Source organism: Myxine glutinosa, chromosome 14 (genome assembly GCF_964187855.1).
Source record: "Myxine glutinosa chromosome 14, kmMyxGlut1.1, whole genome shotgun sequence".
Classification (NCBI taxonomy): Eukaryota; Metazoa; Chordata; class Myxini; order Myxiniformes; family Myxinidae; genus Myxine; species Myxine glutinosa.
In genome coordinates, this window is record NC_136274.1 from 80285871 (window position 1) to 80304318 (window position 18448).

At 51.3% G+C, this 18448-nt stretch overlaps 1 protein-coding gene across 3 annotated transcripts in view; it reads left to right on the forward strand.

The window, feature by feature from the left end:
• The window catches only part of LOC137439281 (sorting nexin-9), a 55885-nt gene that overhangs the window by 1097 nt on the left and 36340 nt on the right, over positions 1–18448 (forward strand). The window contains exon 2 of one of the 3 annotated variants that reach the window (XM_068135011.2): positions 12937–13003. In XM_068135011.2, the coding sequence (XP_067991112.2) occupies positions 12937–13003 (67 nt within the window). Of the gene's footprint in view, positions 1–12936; positions 13004–13375; positions 13421–13937; positions 14134–18448 lie in introns of those variants that run through there. The other 2 variants (XM_078768393.1, XM_078768395.1) reach the window with 2 other exon arrangements.

An 18448-nucleotide genomic window follows, 5' to 3' on the forward strand; every position in this document is an offset into this window, starting at 1 on the left:
GGATGAGGGTTTCTGCAGCCGTGGAGGAGAGGGATGAGCGGAGACGGGCAATGTTTTTCAGGTGAAAGAAGGCTGACTTTGTGATCTGTTTAGTGTATTTGTCGAAGGAAAGGGTTTGGTCAAAGATGACGTCCAATATTCCGGATGTGAGGGGAGGTGGATACTGGGATACCGTCGATGTTGAGGGCAAAGTTATGGGTGGATTTGGTGAGCGTTTTTGGGCCAATGATGATTATTTCAGATTTATCACAGTTAAGCTTGAGGAAGTTGATTTGAAGCCAGGATTTTATTTCAGTGATGCAGTTTGTCAGGATAGAGTGGGTGTCGGTGGAGACGGACTTGGTGGAGATGAAAAGCTGGATGTCATCGGCGAAGCAGTGGAATTGGAGACCATGACGGTGGATTAAGTGACCGAGGGGGGACAGGTAAAGGATGAAGAGGAGGGGGCCAAGAACTGAACCTTGGGGGACACCTTGGGGGAGGGGAGCAGTGGGGGATTTGCAGTTATTGATGGAGATGAACTGGCGTCGGTCAGAGAGGTATGATTTAATCCAAGAGAGGGCAGTGCCGGTAACGTTAAAGGTGGATTCAAGTCGGGTGAGGAGGATGGTGTGATCGATGGTGTCAAAGGCAGCGCTGAGGTCGAGGAGGACGAGAATGTTGAGGTTGCCAGCGTCAGAGGAGAGGAGAAGGTCGTTGGTGATTTTGAAGAGAGCAGTTTCAGTACTGTGGTTGGAGCGGAATCCGGATTGGAATGTTTCATACAGGTTATTGGCAGAGAGATGATGTTTGAGTTGAGTGGCTACAGCGCGTTCCAAAACTTTTGACAGAAAGGGTAGGTTGGAGATGGGTCTGAAGTTGTTTAGGGTGTCAGGGTTTAGACCAGGTTTTTTTAGAATGGGGGTAACAGCAGCAATTTTGAGGGAAGGTGGGACGATGCCTGTAGACAGGGAGGAGTTTATTGTTGCAATGATAAGTGGAGAGAGAGCAGGGAGGGAGGCCTTGACAAAGCTGGAGGGGATGGGGTCAAGAGTGCAGGTGGCAGTTTTCATTCCTATGAGGAGTTCAGAGAGGTCAGTAGGGGAGATTGGGGAGAACCGAGACAGGGGATGGCAGGACAAGGGGGGGCAGGTGGTTGGAGGAGGAGCGGGTGCGGCGGTGGTCAAGCTGTTGTAGATGTTGTCAATTTTGCATTGGAAGAAAGAGAGGAAGGAGATGCAGTTGTCTACTGTGAATGACTGGGTGGTGGTGTTCAGGGGGCGGAGGAGTTTGTTTATTGTCGAGAAGAGTGCTTTTGGGTTTCCGGAGCCAGAGTGGATAATTTGAGAGTAGTAGGCGGAGCGGGCGCGGGAGAGGGCATCTTTGTAGTGTTGTAGGTGGTCCTTGTAGGCTTGGGAGTGAACTGTCAGACCCGTTTTATTGCGGAGTCTTTCAAGTTGGCGAGCACGAGTTTTCATCAGGCGGAGTTCAGGGGTAAACCAGGGAGCAGAATGGGTGAAAGAAACTGTTTTGGTTTTTACAGGCGCAAGCTGGTCAAGGCAGGAGGAGAGAGTGTGGTTGTAGTAGTCAGTGAGGTCGGAAGGGGTGTGGAGGTCAATGAAGGGAGAAGTGGACATTTTTTCAGAGAGGGTGGATGAGAATGAGGTAGGTGAAAGAGCGTTTAGCTTACGGAAGTTGATAGTGCGATAATGCCTTGGTGTTGGGGCGGGGATGTTGATGGTCGGAGTGATGGCTAAGTGGTCAGAGAGGGTGAGGTCGGAGCCAGAGAGATGGTGCAAATTTAATCCAGTGGAGCAGACAAGGTCCAAAATGTGACCACGGATATGGGTAGGAAAGTCGACATGTTGAGTGAGGTTAAAGCAGGTGAGTAAATCAGTGAAGTCAGTGGTTATTGTGGAGTCAGTGGAGTCCATGTGGATATTGAAATCACCAAGGAGGAGGATTGAGGGGGAGAGGGAACATAGCTGGGTCAGAAAGTAGGAGAAGTCAGACAGGAATGATGGGTGTGGTTTGGGAGGGCGGTAGACGACAGCCATGACTGACTGCGTGCGACCAGAGAGTTTAAAAGCCAGGTGTTCAAATGATGGAGCAGAAGAGATGGAGATGAGGTTGGTCTTGATGTCTTGACGGTGGATAACGGCAATTCCACCACCTCGGCCCTCCGAGCGTGGTTTATTGACGTAGGAATATCCATTGGGTGTGGTGAGGTTGAGTGTGTAGTAGTCCAGAGGTTGTTGCCAGGTTTCGGTGAGACAGAGAAAGTCCAGTTTGTTATCCAGGATGTATTCGTTCAGGATGAGGCATTTGTTGTTGAGGGACCGGGTGTTGAACAGGGTGAGCTTGATGTTGTTTTGAACAGCAGGGATGAATTCAGGTGATTTAGCCAGGGTTCGTAGGCAGGAGGTGCGATCGTGTGCGTTGCTGTGACCAGGTGCGCTGGGACGAAAAGTGAGAGTGCGCTGAGCCGACCAGAGGACGGGGATGGAGTGACCTGATTGCAAATAAACAAACTTACGACCGGAGCCACGGTGAATGTACCTGGGTCGTCGGAGGAGTCCATTTGATTTGATGGCAGAGATGCATGATGGGGTGGAGCGGGTATTGAGCAGAAGGAGCCTTGCGGCGGAGTACCGCAGAGCCATGGCAGGCAGGAGCGGAGAGACGAGCACGAGGCCAAGGTTTAGGAGGTGAAACAATGGTCCCAACCCACGAGAGCGGGCCCGAGGAAACGAAGGAGCCAGGTAGGTGAAGCCAGGAGCAGAGCCAGGACCAAGCAGAGGGCAGGCAGGAGCAAAGAGACGATCACGAGGCCAAGGTTGATCACGGCAAAGCGGAAAATGCAGCGGAAATCGACCGCCGCCGCTACAAATCTAGATCACGGCGGGAAACCGCCACCAAACCGCTGCGATGGTCACAACCCACGAGAGCGCGCCCGAGGAAACAGCGAGCAGGCGAAGCAGGGAGCAGAGCCGGGGCTATGCAGAGGGCAGACTCAATGGCCAAAAAATCCGCACGACCACCAAAAAAGAAAGCAACTGACAGTGGCCCGGTCGAAGAAGCGGCGAGCATGTGACGCCTGCGTCCTCTTCATACCGGACCGGAAGTGGTCACATGTAATTGTGACCTACCTACCACATGTAATTCCAATGACTGTGTACCTGATTGAAGAGCACCATTCTGTCAACACATTCCTTCAAGGTGAACAACACATCCGCAGATGGCGCAGACTCATCGGCCGATGGGTCTGCATTGTCATTTCTCGTGCATCCACAGATGGGTCAGACCCATCGGCCGATGGGACCGATCCACAGATACAGATGGGTTCCAACATCGTCATCTGTTCACTTCCGGATTCGGGAGCACGTCAGAATCGAGTCCATTTGAAAATCATAATTACCCTGCACTCGCCAAGCGAAAAGCAGGGTTAGGCATGCTGTTGCGTACGTACGTGTCTGCATTTAAAAAATCCATTTTCTTGGCAACTGTTGGTCCGATTGACATGAAATTTTACCATGGGAGCGCCTTCGCATGTAGATTTTTTTCATTCATAATTATGACGTCATAGGTCACGTGGTATGGACGCCATTTTGAAAAAACGTTACACCTCTATATCTCCGAAACAGCTCAATGGGAAAAAATTGAAACATGGCTCATTGTCAAGTACTCCCCAGGGGGAATAAGTGGCGTTAATGATGATGTCATCGGTGCCTTCATTATGACATTGAAGGAGCTGTGCTCCTACGCGAGTCGAAAGGATTGACGCGACAAAAGACGGGAATTCGTCCGAGTTTCTTTATTGAGCAAAACCAAAACTCGGGTACTCTGAAAAGCCCGTTTATCGGGCAGCAATATATATATGCAATCAAACACGTCATGCCGGAGCGTTTGCCCAGGAAAGGCGAGACTGGGCGTGCCCGGGCGGCCTGGGCGAGCCCGGGAAAGGCGAGTCTGGGCATGCCCGGGAAAGGCGAGACTGGGCGTCCTCGGGCAGCCTGGGCGAGCCCAGGAAAGGCGAGTCTGGACATGCCCGGGAAAGGCGAGACCGGGCGTGCCCGGGCGGCCTGGGCGAGACCGGGAAAGGCGAGTCTGGGCATGCCCGGGAAAGGCGAGACTGGGCGTCCCCGGGCGGCCTGGGCGAGCCCGGGAAAGGCGAGTCTGGACATGCCCGGGAAAGGCGAGACCGGGCGGACTGGGCGAGCCCGGTACAGTGATCGCTCCCTGGTTGCTTCTTCGGCCGGTGTAAGGCGATTGTGTATGCTCAGCGGCAACTGCTACACGCGCCCCCCCAGAATCGACTTGCACCGGCAGGGTCAATTTAATGGGGGTCCTGATGACACAGCCGAAGCGACCCCTGGAGGGTCGGGGGGGGGGGGTCCGGTGTGGTGGTGGGTGGTCGAGCGGGGGGAACCGTGGACGGGGGGCGGCCTCGCCGCGGAGGAAGAGCCAACCGTGGTGGTTGGTCGACGTCCACGTGCGCCGGTCCACCGAAATCCGGTCCGACCTGCCGCCGACGTCGACGACGAAAGACTTGTCGTCCCGTCGCAGGACCCGGAAGGGCCCGTCGTACGGCGGCCGGAGTGGCCCCCGGTGTGCGTCATGACGCACAAAAACGTACTCCGCTGTGTGAAGCGCTGGGGGGACGTAGGACTGGGGGCCACCATGGCGGGACGTTGGCACGGGGGCAAACCGTCGGGCGGCCTCCTGGAGGACCGAGCGCTGGCGAGCTGCGGACCAGGGACTGGTAGCGTCGGGCACGAACTCGCCCAGGATGCGTAGCGGCTGGCCGTAGACGAGCTCGGCGGTGGACGCCTGGAGGTCCTCCTTGGGGGCTGTGCGGAGGCCCAAAAGGATCCACGGCAGCCGGTCGGTCCAACCGCCGTGCTGAAGGCCGGCCATGAGCGCGGCCTTCATGGAGCGGTGAAAACGCTCACACAACCCATTGGCTTGGGGGTGGTAGGCCGTGGTACGGTGGAGCTTGACCCCCAGGTTGCGGGTGACCGCGCCCCACAGCTCGGAGGTGAACCGCGGACCGCGGTCCGAAGAGATGTCTGCCGGTGCGCCGAAACGGGCGACCCAGGTGGCGATGAAAGCCTGCGCCACTTCGGCAGTGGTGGTGGAAACGAGGGGAACGGCCTCCGGCCACCTGGTGGTCCTGTCCACCATGGTGAGCAGGTGTGTGAATCCTCGTGATGGGGGAAGGGGCCCACCAGGTCCACGTTGACGTGGTCGAAACGCCGTTCGGGCATGGTGAAAGGTGCCAGCGGGGCCTGGGTGTGGCGGTGGACCTTGGCCCGCTGGCAGGCCGTGCAGGCGTTGGCCCAATCGCGGACGTCCCGTCGAAGTCCGTGCCAGACGAAACGCGCCGACACCAGCTTCTGGGAAGCTTTCCGGCCCGGGTGGGAAAGGCCGTGGAGGGAGGCGAAAACGCGGCGCTGACAGGTAACGGGCATGACGTGGCGAGGCTGGCCTTGGGAGACGTCGCAGAACAGGACAGTGTCCGCGAAGGGGACGTCGGCCAGGCGGAGGCCCGTGTCCACCGCCCGAAGGGCTTGCACCGTGGTGTCGGTGGTCTGGTCGGCCGCCATGAGCGCGAAGTCCACGCCGAGGTGGACCGTGTTCGCGCTGGCCCGAGAAAGACAGTCGGCCACGGCGTTGTCTTTTCCGGCGAAGTGCCGGATGTCCGTGGTAAACTCTGACACGGCGGAGAGGTGGCGCTGCTGGCAGGCCGACCACGGCTCCGTGACTTTGGCCATCGCGTAAACCAACGGCTTGTGGTCGACGAAAGCCGTGAACGGGCGGCCCTCCAGGAGGTGGCGGAAATGGCGAACGGCCAGGTATAGACCGAGGAGCTCGCGGTCAAATGTGCTATATTTTAGCTCGTTCGGCCGGAGTTGCCGGCTAAAAAAAGCGAGCGGCTGCCAAACCCCGTTCACCCATTGTTCATGTACGGCGCCCACCGCGTAGTCGGAGGCGTCTGTAGTGAGGGCGATAGGAGCGTCGAGCACCGGGTGAGCAAGCAGCGTTGCGTCGGCGAGGGCCAGCTTTGCGCCTGTGAATGCCGCGTCCATGGCTGCGGACCAGACGACATCATGCTTGGCCGGCTTGCCCCGGAGGGCTTTGTAAAGGGGCCGCATGAGCTGAGCAGTGCGGGGCACGAAACGGTGGTAGAAATTCACCATGCCGAGGAACTCCCACAGGGCCTTGATGGAGCGGGGACGCGGGAACTCGGTGATGGCCTCGACCTTGGTTGGCAGCGGCACGGCCCCGTTCCTGGTGATGTGGTGGCCCAAAAAGTCAACGGCCTTCGTGCCGAAGTGGCATTTGGCCGGGTTGACGATTAAGCCATGCTCGCTGAGGCGCCCGAACAGTGTTCGGAGGTGGAGGAGGTGCTCGGCCCGGGACGTGCTGGCGACGAGGATGTCGTCCAGGTAGACGAAGAGGAACGGCAGGTCGCACAGCACGCCGTCCATCAAGCGCTGGAACGCCTGGGCCGCGTTCTTGAGGCCAAACGGCATCCTCAGGAATTTGAACAGGCCGAACGGCGTGATGACGGCCGTTTTCGTGACATCGGCCGGCCTGACAGGTACCTGGTCGTATCCCCGTATTAAGTCAATTTTCGAGAAAATGACCCGCCCCGCCAAACGGGCGGAAAAGTCCTGGATATGCGTGACCGGATACCTGTCGGGGGTGGTAACGTTGTTGAGGCGGCGGTAGTCGCCACATGGGCACTAGCCGCCCCCCGGCTTCGGCACGATGTGCAGTGGCGAGGCCCACGCGCTTTCGGAGCGCCGCACGATGCCGTGGTGCTCCAACGCGTTGAACTCGGCCTTTGCCACGGCGAGCTTGGCCGGGTCGAGGCGGCGGGCTCTGGCGTAGACCGGCGGGCCCGTAGTTGGTATGTGGTGCTCGATACCATGTCTCACTGCGACGGCCGAAAACGTCGGCCGCATGAGGGCCGGGAACTTTGCGAGCAGGCGAGCGAACTCGTTCGCCGCCGGGAGGGCGCATGCTAGTTCGGTCGGCGCTGAGCTGCTCATCGTGCATGCCAGGGAGCTGAAAGTCTCGGCGTTGACAAGGCGACGCCGTTTGACGTCGACCAGCAGCCCGTGCGCGCAGAGGAAGTCGGCGCCTAGCAAAGCCATGGGCACGCTCGCCGTCACAAAGGTCCAATTAAAGCGCTGGCTGCCGAAGCAGAGGGTGACGTTGCACGGGCCGAAGGTGCGGATTGCCGATCCATTGGCAGCGACCAAGGAGGGGCCGCAAACGGCGGTCTGCCTGTCCTGCTCGGAGGCGGGTATGACGCTCAGTTGGGTGCCGGTGTCACAAAGGAAACGCCGCCCGGACGCTTTGTCCTTCATGAAAAGCAAGTTGCCCGAGTGGCCGGCGCTCATGGCTGGTAATGAATGCCGGCCCGGCCGTTTCCCGACTTGCCGAAAGTGCACGGGGGTCGGCATGTCCGAGCCTTGTGTCCGAACCTGGCGTGGTAATAACACCACGCCTGGTCAGGTGGAGGCCCCGGCCGTCGTGTTGGAAGTGGTCGGCGCGGCGTGGCGGCCGCCAGTTGCACCGGCAGTTCGGCCTCCAACCGCACCGGGCGCTCGGGCGCCATGGGCGTCGCCTCGGACGGCGGCGGGCTCCAGGTAGCCGCCCCGATGTGCTGGCCTGCCGAGGAGATCTTGTCGGCTTCCCTGGCGAGGGCGCGGGGATCCGTGATCTGCGTGCCTGCCAGGGCGAAGCGTACCTGGCTAGGCAGCTGGCGGAGGAACAGCTCTCGGAAAAGAAAATCCGGGGAGTGCTCACCGAGCAGCGAGAGCATGTAGTCCATTCGTTCGGACGGGCGCGTGTCGCCGAGCTCGGGCAGGTCGAACAGGCATCGTGCGCGTTCTGCCGGTGAGAGGGCGAATGCGTCGAGGAGGAGCGTCTTGATCGCGCCATACTTTTCAGCGGCTGGCGGGTGCTGGAGGAGGCCCAGGGCGTGGGCCGCGGTGGTGGAGCCGAGTGCCGCTACCACATGGTGGAAGCGGGTGTCGTCGGCGGTAATGCCTCGCAGGGCAAACTGGGAGTCCGCCTGGGCGAACCAAACCGCCGCGTGAGCCTCCCAGAAGGTAGGCAGTTTAAGGGCAACTGCCGTGTCTATGTCGGGGGTCACCAGTGAAGGAGCTGTGCTCCTACGCGAGTCGAAAGGATTGACGCGACAAAATACGGGAATTCGGCCGAGTTTCTTTATTGAGCAAAACCAAAACTCGGGTACTCTGAAAAGCCCGTTTATCGGGCAGCAATATATATATGCAATCAAACACGTCATGCCTGAGCGTTTGCCCGGGAAAGGCGAGACTGGGCGTGCCCGGGCGGCCTGGGCGAGCCCGGGAAAGGCGAGTCTGTACATGCCCGGGAAAGGCGAGACCGGGCGTGCCCGGGCGAGCCCGGGAAAGGCGAGTCTGGGCATGCCCGGAAAGGTGAGACTGGGCGTCCCCGGGCGGCCTGGGCGAGCCCGGGAAAGGCGAGTCTGGACATGCCCGGGAAAGGCGAGACCGGGCGTGCCCGGGCGGCCTGGGCGAGCCCGGTACAGTGATCGCTCCCTGGTTGCTTCTTCGGCCTGTGTAAGGCGATGTGTATGCTCAGCGGCAACCGCTACAACATCATGATTTAACAAGTACAACGCTTAATGTCATCAGTATGAAAAAAAAAATTCTCTACAAGTGTTAATCTGATGGACACCACATTTTCACCATAGGAGCGCCTCCTCCTGTGGAATTTTTAATGATAATTATGACGTCATAAGTCACGTGGTACAGGCGCCATGTTGGAAAAATCGAAAATTACTACACCTTTATATCTCCGAAACCGCTCAATGGAAAAAATTTAAACATGGTACATTGTCAAATACTTCCCATGGGGAATAAGATATGTTAATGATGATGTCATCGGTACCTTCATTATGACGTCATAATTCGACAAGTATAATGCTTCATCCGATCAGTATGAATTTTTTTTCTCTGCAACTGTTGGTCTGATGGACATGAAATTTTCACCGTAGGAGCACCAACTCCTGTAGAATATTTTATTGATAACTAGCAGAAGTACCCGGCATTGCCGGGTGGGGAAAGGGGGGGAGGGGGGAGGTGAGGGGGGAGGGGCCGGAGGGGGGAGGGGAGGGGGGAATGGGGGAGGGGGGAATGGGGGAGGGGGGAGGGGAGAGGGAAGAGGGCGGGATGGGGAGGGTGAGGGATGGGAGGGTGAGGGATGGGAGGGGGAGGGGTGGGAGGGGGGAGGCGGAGGGGGGGACCCGGCAGAAGTACCCAGCATTGCCGGGCGGGGGAGGGGAGGGGAGGGGAACGGGGGAGGGGAGAAGAGGGGGGGGGAGGGGAGAAGAGGGGGGGAGGGGAGAAGAGGGGGGGGAGGGGAGAAGGGTGGGGGAGGGGAGGGGGAAAAGGGAGGGGGGGGTGAAGGGGAGGGGGTAGGGTGGAGGGGGGAGGGGTAAGGGGGAGGGGGAGGGGGAAAGGGAGGGGGGGAAATGGAGGGGGGAGAAGGGGAGGGGGAGGGGAGAAGGGGAGGGGGAGGGGGAGGGGAGAAGGGGAGGGGAGAAGGGGAGAGGGGGAGGGGAGAAGGGGAGGGGTGAAGGGGAGGGGTAGGGTGGAGGGGGAAGGGAGGGGGGGACGGAGGGGGGAGGGGGAAGGGGGGAGGGAAGGGGATGGCCAGTCAACAATGACGTTGCAGTTCTCATGGTCGGAGAGCAGCACAACAATCGGACATAGTCCTGCATATTCGCAACAGCACGAAGCGGATTTGGAGACTCACCGATCCTGTGACGTCCTCCAGTACCGGCGTTGCCGGGTGGGGGAAGGGAGACCCGTACATTCCCAACCCGTACATTCGCCCTCTCGACTCAAGCTCACTCGGACAAAAGCCTCGCACAAATTACACCGTGAAGGCCCAATGGTCATGTCTATGCCACAAATCACGGGCGCACTGAATTGAAAATATATAGAACGCTCATACTCCGTGAAAAGTGAAGCCGCCGTGTCGCCATCTTGGTCAGCACGACTCGACCAACATCGTTTCGCGGATCTCGTTTTGTACGGCAATAAACTGCTCCAATCGGTTATGGAAGGGTTGTGGAAAGACGTTTCACAGCTGTTTCAAAGACATTTAATTCATATCGCACAAAATCGATACAAAACACGATCGCATAAAAGGTGAAAAAACGTGTGACGTGTGACGGGATGGAACATCACGTGATCGCTCTGAGCGAATCAGTCTGACGGCGGGAATGGAACATCACGTGATCGCTCTGAGCGAATCAGCGAGCTGCTCTGGAACCGGCTGAGATTAGCGGGTACTTCGCTGAAATGCGCTGAGGTAAAAATGAATAAAAAATATGGATCGTCAAATATTTTGAGTTCGGCCATGTTCGTCCCAGGCTCAATGGCCATGTCTATGCCAAATATCCAGCACATAAGCCTCTCCGTTTAGGAGTCTATCGGTAACATTACACACACACAAACTGTTTTATATATATAGATTATGACGTCATAGGTCACGTGGTACAGGCGCTATCTTGGAAAAACTTCATGCCTCTGCATCTCCGAAAACCGTTCCATGGAAAAATATGAAACATGGCTCATTGTCAAGTACTCGCCATGGGGAATAAGATTTGTTAATAATGTCATCGGTGCCTTCATTGTGACGTCATCATTCGACAAGTATAATGCTTCATCCGGTCAGTATGAATTTTTTTTTCTCTGCAACTGTTGGTCTGATGGACACGAAATTTTCACCGTAGGAGCACCAACTCCTGTAGAATAATTTATTGATAATTATGACGTTATAGGTCACGTGGTACAGGCGCTATCTTGGAAAAACCAAGAAATGTACCTCTTTATCTCCAAAACCGCTCCATGGAAAAAAATTAATCATGGCTCATTGTAAAGAACTCCACATGCAGAATAGGTGTTAACGATGACATCATTGGTGCCTTAATTATGACATAATTCGACAGGGACAACGCTTAGTCTGATTAGTTTGAAATTTATTGAGCATGAACTATGCATCAATTCTATTAGAAAATAGAAACTAGTGAGGTAATCGCTCACGTGGTCTGGCAGCCATATTGGATCAAAAAAACAACCCTTCAAAAACAGAAGGGTTGGCTCGCACCAATTTGACTGTGCAGGGTAAGTATTCTATGAACACCATCTATGGTTATTCATTTTATGCATGGTACACTTGTGTATAGAGGGGCTTCAGGAGCCATGATACTGTGTGCGGGCGCCATATTGGTTGGGAAACTAAACAAGAGGCAAAAGATTAACAAGGCCAAATAATTAGTGTAACCTTCCATTGCAGTAAGTCAGAATAACGAGATAAACTTGCTAGATTGTAGAGCTACTGATGCTATCCTTTCTGGGGAAGTGACAACCAACATGGCAGTTTAGGAGTCGCGGAAGGCGAGAGAACGAGGCCATTCGTAGGGTTCGAAGATGGTTTATTGTAACAGCAAGATCCAGAACACTAAACTCAAACGGAAGTCGGCACGCTTATATAAAGCCAAAAGCCCTCTTCGGAGGGCGTGGCTCCGGCAACCGCGCGTGCGTCACGTCCGCACAACCAAAAGTCCAACAGGCCCGTGCACGTGTATTATGCCCAAATAAGGTAATGGTTACCTGCACATAAGGTAACCGCCACAGCAGCATGCATGGCATTATGGCTGATGTCCTTCTGACCAAAGGTTTCCATTGCTGGTACACTCGTGCCAGGCACTCCATCTGCAAATTAAACTTGTAAATAAAACTTGTATACAGGTGTATACAAGTAACACATGTGTTATGGTGCAACGTTACCATGTGTTATGGTGCAAAATTACCATGTGTTATGGTGCAAAATTACCATGTGTTATGGTGCAAAATTACCATGTGTTATGGTGCAAAATTACCGTGTTATGGTGCAGAATTACCATGTGTTATGGTGCAAAATTACCATGTGTTATGGTGCAAAATTACCATGTGTTATGGTGCAGAATTACCATGTGTTACGGTGCAAAATTACCATGTCTTATGGTGCAAAATTACCATGTGTTATGGTGCAAAATTACCATGTGTTATGGTGCAGAATTACCATGTGTTACGGTGCAGAATTACCATGTGTTACGGTGCAAAATTACCATGTGTTATGGTGCAGAATTACCATGTCTTATGGTGCAAAATTACCATGTGTTATGGTGCAGAATTACCATGTGTTACGGTGCAGAATTACCATGTGTTACGGTGCAGAATTACCATGTGTTACGGTGCAAAATTACCATGTCTTATGGTGCAAAATTACCATGTGTTATGGTGCAAAATTACCATGTGTTATGGTGCAGAATTACCATGTGTTACGGTGCAGAATTACCATGTGTTACGGTGCAAAATTACCATGTGTTATGGTGCAGAATTACCATGTGTTATGGTGCAGAATTACCATGTGTTATGGTGCAGAATTACCATGTGTTACGGTGCAAAATTACCATGTGTTATGGTGCAGAATTACCATGTGTTACGGTGCAAAATTACCATGTCTTATGGTGCAAAATTACCATGTGTTATGGTGCAAAATTACCATGTGTTATGGTGCAAAATTACCATGTGTTATGGTGCAAAATTACCATGTGTTATGGTGCAAAATTACCATGTTACGGTGCAAAATTACCATGTGTTATGGTGCAAAATTACCATGCGTATGGTGCAAAATTACCATGTGTTATGGTGCAAAATTACCATGTGTTATCTTGCAAAATTACCATGTGTTACGGTGCAAAATTACCATGTGTTATGGTGCAAAATGACCATGTGTTACGGTGCAAAATTACCATGCGTTATGGTGCAAAATTACCATGTGTTATGGTGCAAAATTACCATGCGTTATGGTGACAAATGCTTTCTGAATGCGTTGTTTCAGTTCATCAATAGATGCGATATGTGATATGACATTGTACCACCTTAGCTGTGACGTCACAAGTGGTCAGGTGAGAACTGCATCCTGACAATTCACAAATGACATTTGTTTTTATCTGGTTTCATGTGAAAATCTCCTTTCTTTGTGTGACGTAACAATGAATACAAAACACCCAACTCTGCAGAACGTTTCCGTAATGATTTTTTCAGAGATCTAAGATCGGAAGTTTTAATGTTTTGAATTCCAAAAATCAGGGATTTTTGGGGCATCCGCTGCGCCTGCTGTCCAGTACTATTCCAGTCTGAAATTCCCTTTTTCCCAAAGATGAAGATTTGATTTTGACGGTGCTGGATTTCCAAAACGCTCGTCAAAGTCTTCTTGCACCTGTTTCATCGTCTTGTTTGTGTTCCTCGTCTCGTGGTGCCACACCACTGCCACCACCTTCTCTCCACTGTCAATGGAGTGCTGTTTGCCATCTCGGTTTGATGTATTATTTGTATTACCGTACCTGAAAAAAATTAAACATTTATAAATACATGGTACAAACAAGTCGTGTATAAACAGCTAAAACCGTATCCTGGGACTTGTGGCTCGCCCTGCAGACTTGCAGAGGTACCAATAAACTTTGGGGATTATTAGAGCTGGAGGCACCGGCACCCACCGTACGAGGATATAGGACATCTGCAGGATTGCGCAAGCTTGATGGGCTTACTGACCTCCTACCTTGTAGTTTCTTGTGTGATTCCTTTTGTGTGAGATTCGTTTTACTAGTTGACAAATTTCATGAGGTAAATGTGTTAGTTTCTGGATCGCTATATGTTATCATGGCGGTATAGTTCGTGGCTGTATCAAAAATATAGATGAAAACCTTTTGTTAAGGCTTTTTATTTATTCTATTTGCCACAGCTTTATATAGTTAATCTGTTGCAAGTGTGATGTTAGAAAATTTATTAAATCTTAGAAATTCGAATCCTCAAATGTGAAGATAAACACGAGAAGGAGGTGACTAATAGGTAATATGTTCCCTTTTAATTTTTAAAGCAAAAATAGACAAAAGGAGAAGTTTCGTGTGTATTGTGTTTAATAGGAGTGTATCGATAGTGTAGAGTGAGCTGTGGAGGATTGTGCTCGGAATTGAGGTGTGGCAGTGTGTATGGTTGATTCTCGGTAGTTCTGGCCATACGCGGGATGTCGACGCAGGTGAGATGACGATCAGAGCACGAAACTCCAGCCCAAGGGTTCGGGTGTTTGTGCGGCGCTTTTAAGGTGTGCTGTTTGTGATCCGTTGGGTTTAACCCTGGATTCACACTTTGTTGTCTTCCGCTTTTAGTTTGTCTAAAAGTTTGTCTGAAGTTTTAATGACTCATCGCAAACAAACAAAAAGCGAAAAAACTTCTACAAGTACTAACCTTTTTATTTTATTTTATTCTTCCTTGTTAACTTCTCTAAAGTTAATTTGAAAAACCAATTGATTTGTGTCGTTACCCCCAAACTTTATTGCTGTCCCCCTACCGGCCCCACCTCGTCCCTTTCTTTACAGCTCATCCAATTTGTAGCAACTCTTCTCTTCCCTTTAGCTTCTCGTCCGAGTTGTGTCCTGCTTCTTCCCCGCACAAATCCCACTTGTGTGAACATCTCCCCCCCCCCCCTCCACGTTCCAGTTGCGCGTGCCCCCCCCCCCGTGTTCCAGTTGCGCGTGCCCCCCCCGTGTTCCAGTTGCGCGTGCCCCCCCCCGTGTTCCAGTTGCGCGTGCCCCCCCCTGTGTTCCAGTTGCGCGTGCCCCCCCTGTGTTCCAGTTGCGCGTGCCCCCCTGTGTTCCAGTTGCGCGTGCCCCCCCTGTGTTCCAGTTGCGCGTGCCCCCCTGTGTTCCAGTTACGCGTGCCCCCTCCCCACGTCCCAGTTGCGTGCCCCCTCCCCACGTCCCAGTTGCGTGCCCCCTTTCCATGTCCCAGTTGCGGGGCCCCCTTTTTCTCCCCTATTCCCCCACCTTTCTCCTTTGCAATTTTTGATGCCCAACCAGTGCTTTTATTTTTTATTTGTCGTTCTTGTGATATAATCTGTCATTGTTAGTTTTTACACAATACTGTTTGTGGTGTTTATTCTGAATAATAACTTGAATGGCATGTCTTTTTTTTTTTTTTTCTTTTTTTATACACTTTTTGTCACTTGTGACAGAGTTTCCTTCAAATGATCATCTTTGTCTGGAGCAATATTCTGTTATATTGGGCGAGTGGTCTTCAGCAGATCTTTTGAAATTGTCTCGCATGGGGTCGATAATGTTTTTAATGCTGAGGAAGGGACGGTGTTCATTACTTCATGAGTAAAGTTACTTTCTGTAAATGTGAGTGCCCTTACGAAGGAACTTCAACACTGGAGTAGCCCTTTCAGTCCCAACAGGCCTGTGCATTAGTTGCCAACCTACGGTGGTGTGTCCGTGCTCTATCCTTTTTCAATAATGAGCGTCAAGCGAGGAAGCAGTACGTACTATTTTTGAGTCTCTGGTATGATTCGGTCGGGGTTCAAACCACCGACTTACTGGACTCTATGCAGACGGTGTGATCCGTTGTATCAAAAGGTTGACGCAAAGGTGCCTTAGAAAAAGACTCGTGGTGGCGGGCGCAAGGTGGCCACGGATTATGGACCGAGGACGGTTTTTTTTGGGGTTTTTTTTGTATACAAGATCGAGGCTCGTGAAAGAGCTAACATTAATCACGCAAAAAGTGAAACCGACACATAAAAAACAAAAAAAACAAGGGGAGCGGTAGACAAGATGGGGAGAGGGGGAAGGACACAAACACAACATTTGAGAGCAGGGACATCGGGAGAAATGTGGGAGGGGGAGGGCTAGGGGGGAGGTGAGAGAGGTATAAAACATATGAACACTGCAAGGACTTCCAGGAAAGAAGTTTGAATTTCAAAAAAAATTTTCTAAAATCTTTTATCACGCATTTATCTTTTTCAAAAATAAAAAAAAGTTTGTCGTTATCTGATGGAAACAAATGGTGGTTTCCATCAAAACCTTTAAACTTTTCCATTGTTGTTGCCGACAAGTTTCTTCCATTGAACTTGTCGCTCTTTTTATGATTATTTATTTCCATAATCGAACTGCTCTTTTGAACTCTTACTTGCACTGGCCACACAAAGAACTTGCAGGGAATTTATCGAGCTTATGCTACGACCACATCAAGAAACCGAATATTTATCCTTCTATTGTTAATGTTTTTATCGTTATTTTAAATTTTTTAAATTATTTTTTAAACGTTTCCCTTTCTCGACAAAAATAACTTTGCTCACAAAATTATTGACCGCAAAGTTCGCAATGGCCGAAGCATCCTTTCCTCGAGGTATTGTTGAAAAGCGAGAGTCAAAGCCAGGACAGGCAGACCTCTCAACATCCGGGAATTGTAATGAGAGGGAAAGGCAAGTGATTGTTTAAAAAAAACAAAAAAAAACATGCCAAATGTTTTGGCCTTTTATATAATTGTGGGTAATGCAATTCGGTTAATTTATTTTTCTTTTTGTCAGTTTTTAAAAGTTACTTATTTTTTAGAGAGAGGAGCAGGTAGTCTTGATCGTTTCTGATGAGCTAAAATTAATTAATTTGAATTTTCGTTTTAGATGCTTACCTTGTTCCATGATTTTGTAGTAAAGTGCGGCAGGTATAGTAGTTTCTTTCTTTTTCACAGAGCCGAGCAATATTTTGAAGCATTGAGGGAATTGAGGCCTTTTTTTTTCTTTCTTTTTTTTCCGAAAGACATAAGTTGTGGTCGTGGTGTTACCAAATTTTTCAGTAGTTCTTGTGTGAAAGTTTCTCTGTAGTTTCTGAAACTTTTAGCTCGGTGTGCCGGTATCTTGTACCATCTGGCGGTGTGTTAATTCGTTTTGAGTTATTTATTTTCTCAACACAATTGTAGCTCATGGAAGAGCAGCGTGACGGAGGGTATCAACTGACAGTGGTGCAATAAGGGGACAGTTGGACACAAAGAAGGGAATGAATGACCAGAAAAAGAGGAGAGGAATGCTGTAACCTGCAAGCAAAAGAGATGGGTTCAGGAGGGTTAGTGGAGTAAAAACCAAGACACTGATAAGGGGGTGGTGTGGGGTGTGATTGACCGCATGAATTTACTGCCTGCTTGAAACCCTGGAGGGAAGAGTGGGACGGAGCGTCTGGGAATTGGTTCCATAAAAGTGAGGAACAAAGGAGTTAAGGTATGCCGTCCACCTGGATTTTGGAAGGTTAATTAGGTGGGGGTTACTGTGAAAACCCTTGCATCCTAGAGTTCCTGGGTAGAGTCAGAAGGCTGAGAGAGTGGAGTGAGCAAACCGCAGGGGAGACCACTGACCTGCCTCGGGTGTGAGAGCTACAGACCTTGTGCTTCGGCCTCGTTGCTGCTCTTGTTTCGAGTAAGATAGTGTGGGTTCAGATGCTGTCTTTGCTTCGTTTTTTGAGGAAGCAAATAAGAATCTGCCTGCAACCCTCTTCTGGTGAAACTGCCAAAATCTAGGCTCTCTGCTCACCTTCACTCTTTCATTCCTCTTTTCTCCCACCTCTGGAACAAACTCCCTCACTCTCTTCAATCCCACTCCTCCCTCCAGGTCTTTAAAACAGCTGTTCACCACCATCTCTTATCTTCCCCCATCCAAAACCTTGATCTTCTCTACCCCCGTTAATTCACCCCAGATCCACTTTTTTCAAATACCGACTTCTTTCCTGGAAGTCCGAGCAGTGTCCATGTTTTTTTTTTTTTTTTTTTTTTTTTACATCTCCCACCCCCCAAGCCCCCTACCTCCCACAGATCTCCCGATGTCCCTGCTCTCAAATGTTGTACTTGTGTACTTGTGTGCTTCCCCCTCTCTCCCCATCTTGTCTCCCGCTCCCTTCATTGCATGTTTTATGTGTCTGTGCATGTTTTCATGTTCAATGTGTTAGCTCTTACACGAGCCTCAATCTTGTATAGAAGAAAAAAAATAAATCTGTGTTTGTTTCACTTTTTATCTTGTAGACTGAAAAACAAATGGTAGTTCACCCATGTCCTCAAGCGGTGGATTTATCATGTTTAGAACAAGCTTTGTTTTCCATCATCAAATTCTTTCCCCTTCAAACGTTTGGCAGTCAGCCATTTTTGCTGTACCGAGGTAAAAGCAAGTTTCTCTCTTTCGGGGAAACAAAACTTCACTTCCCTTGTTTGTCTAAAATGTTGCTGTGACAAGGTTATTTCTTACAGTCCGCTCGTGTATCCAACAACATGGCTTTCTCGGTTCACGACGTTCAAAATTGCCGCAAGTTTTGGTTTTCTCTGCTTTGCTGCAAGTTTTGGCCGAAAATTTTTGTGGAAGAAAATGAAATGGATTTTTAGAGGACGATGATGAAGAAGAATAGGAGGCATGGGTTGTGTTTGAGGAGGTGGGATGGGGGGGTTAAAGGTCTCGCCATTTTGTTTGTACATCATGAGTCATTCTACTTGGCAAATACATTGAAGCATGTCGTGTTGTTGTGCTATAAATCTGAATACCT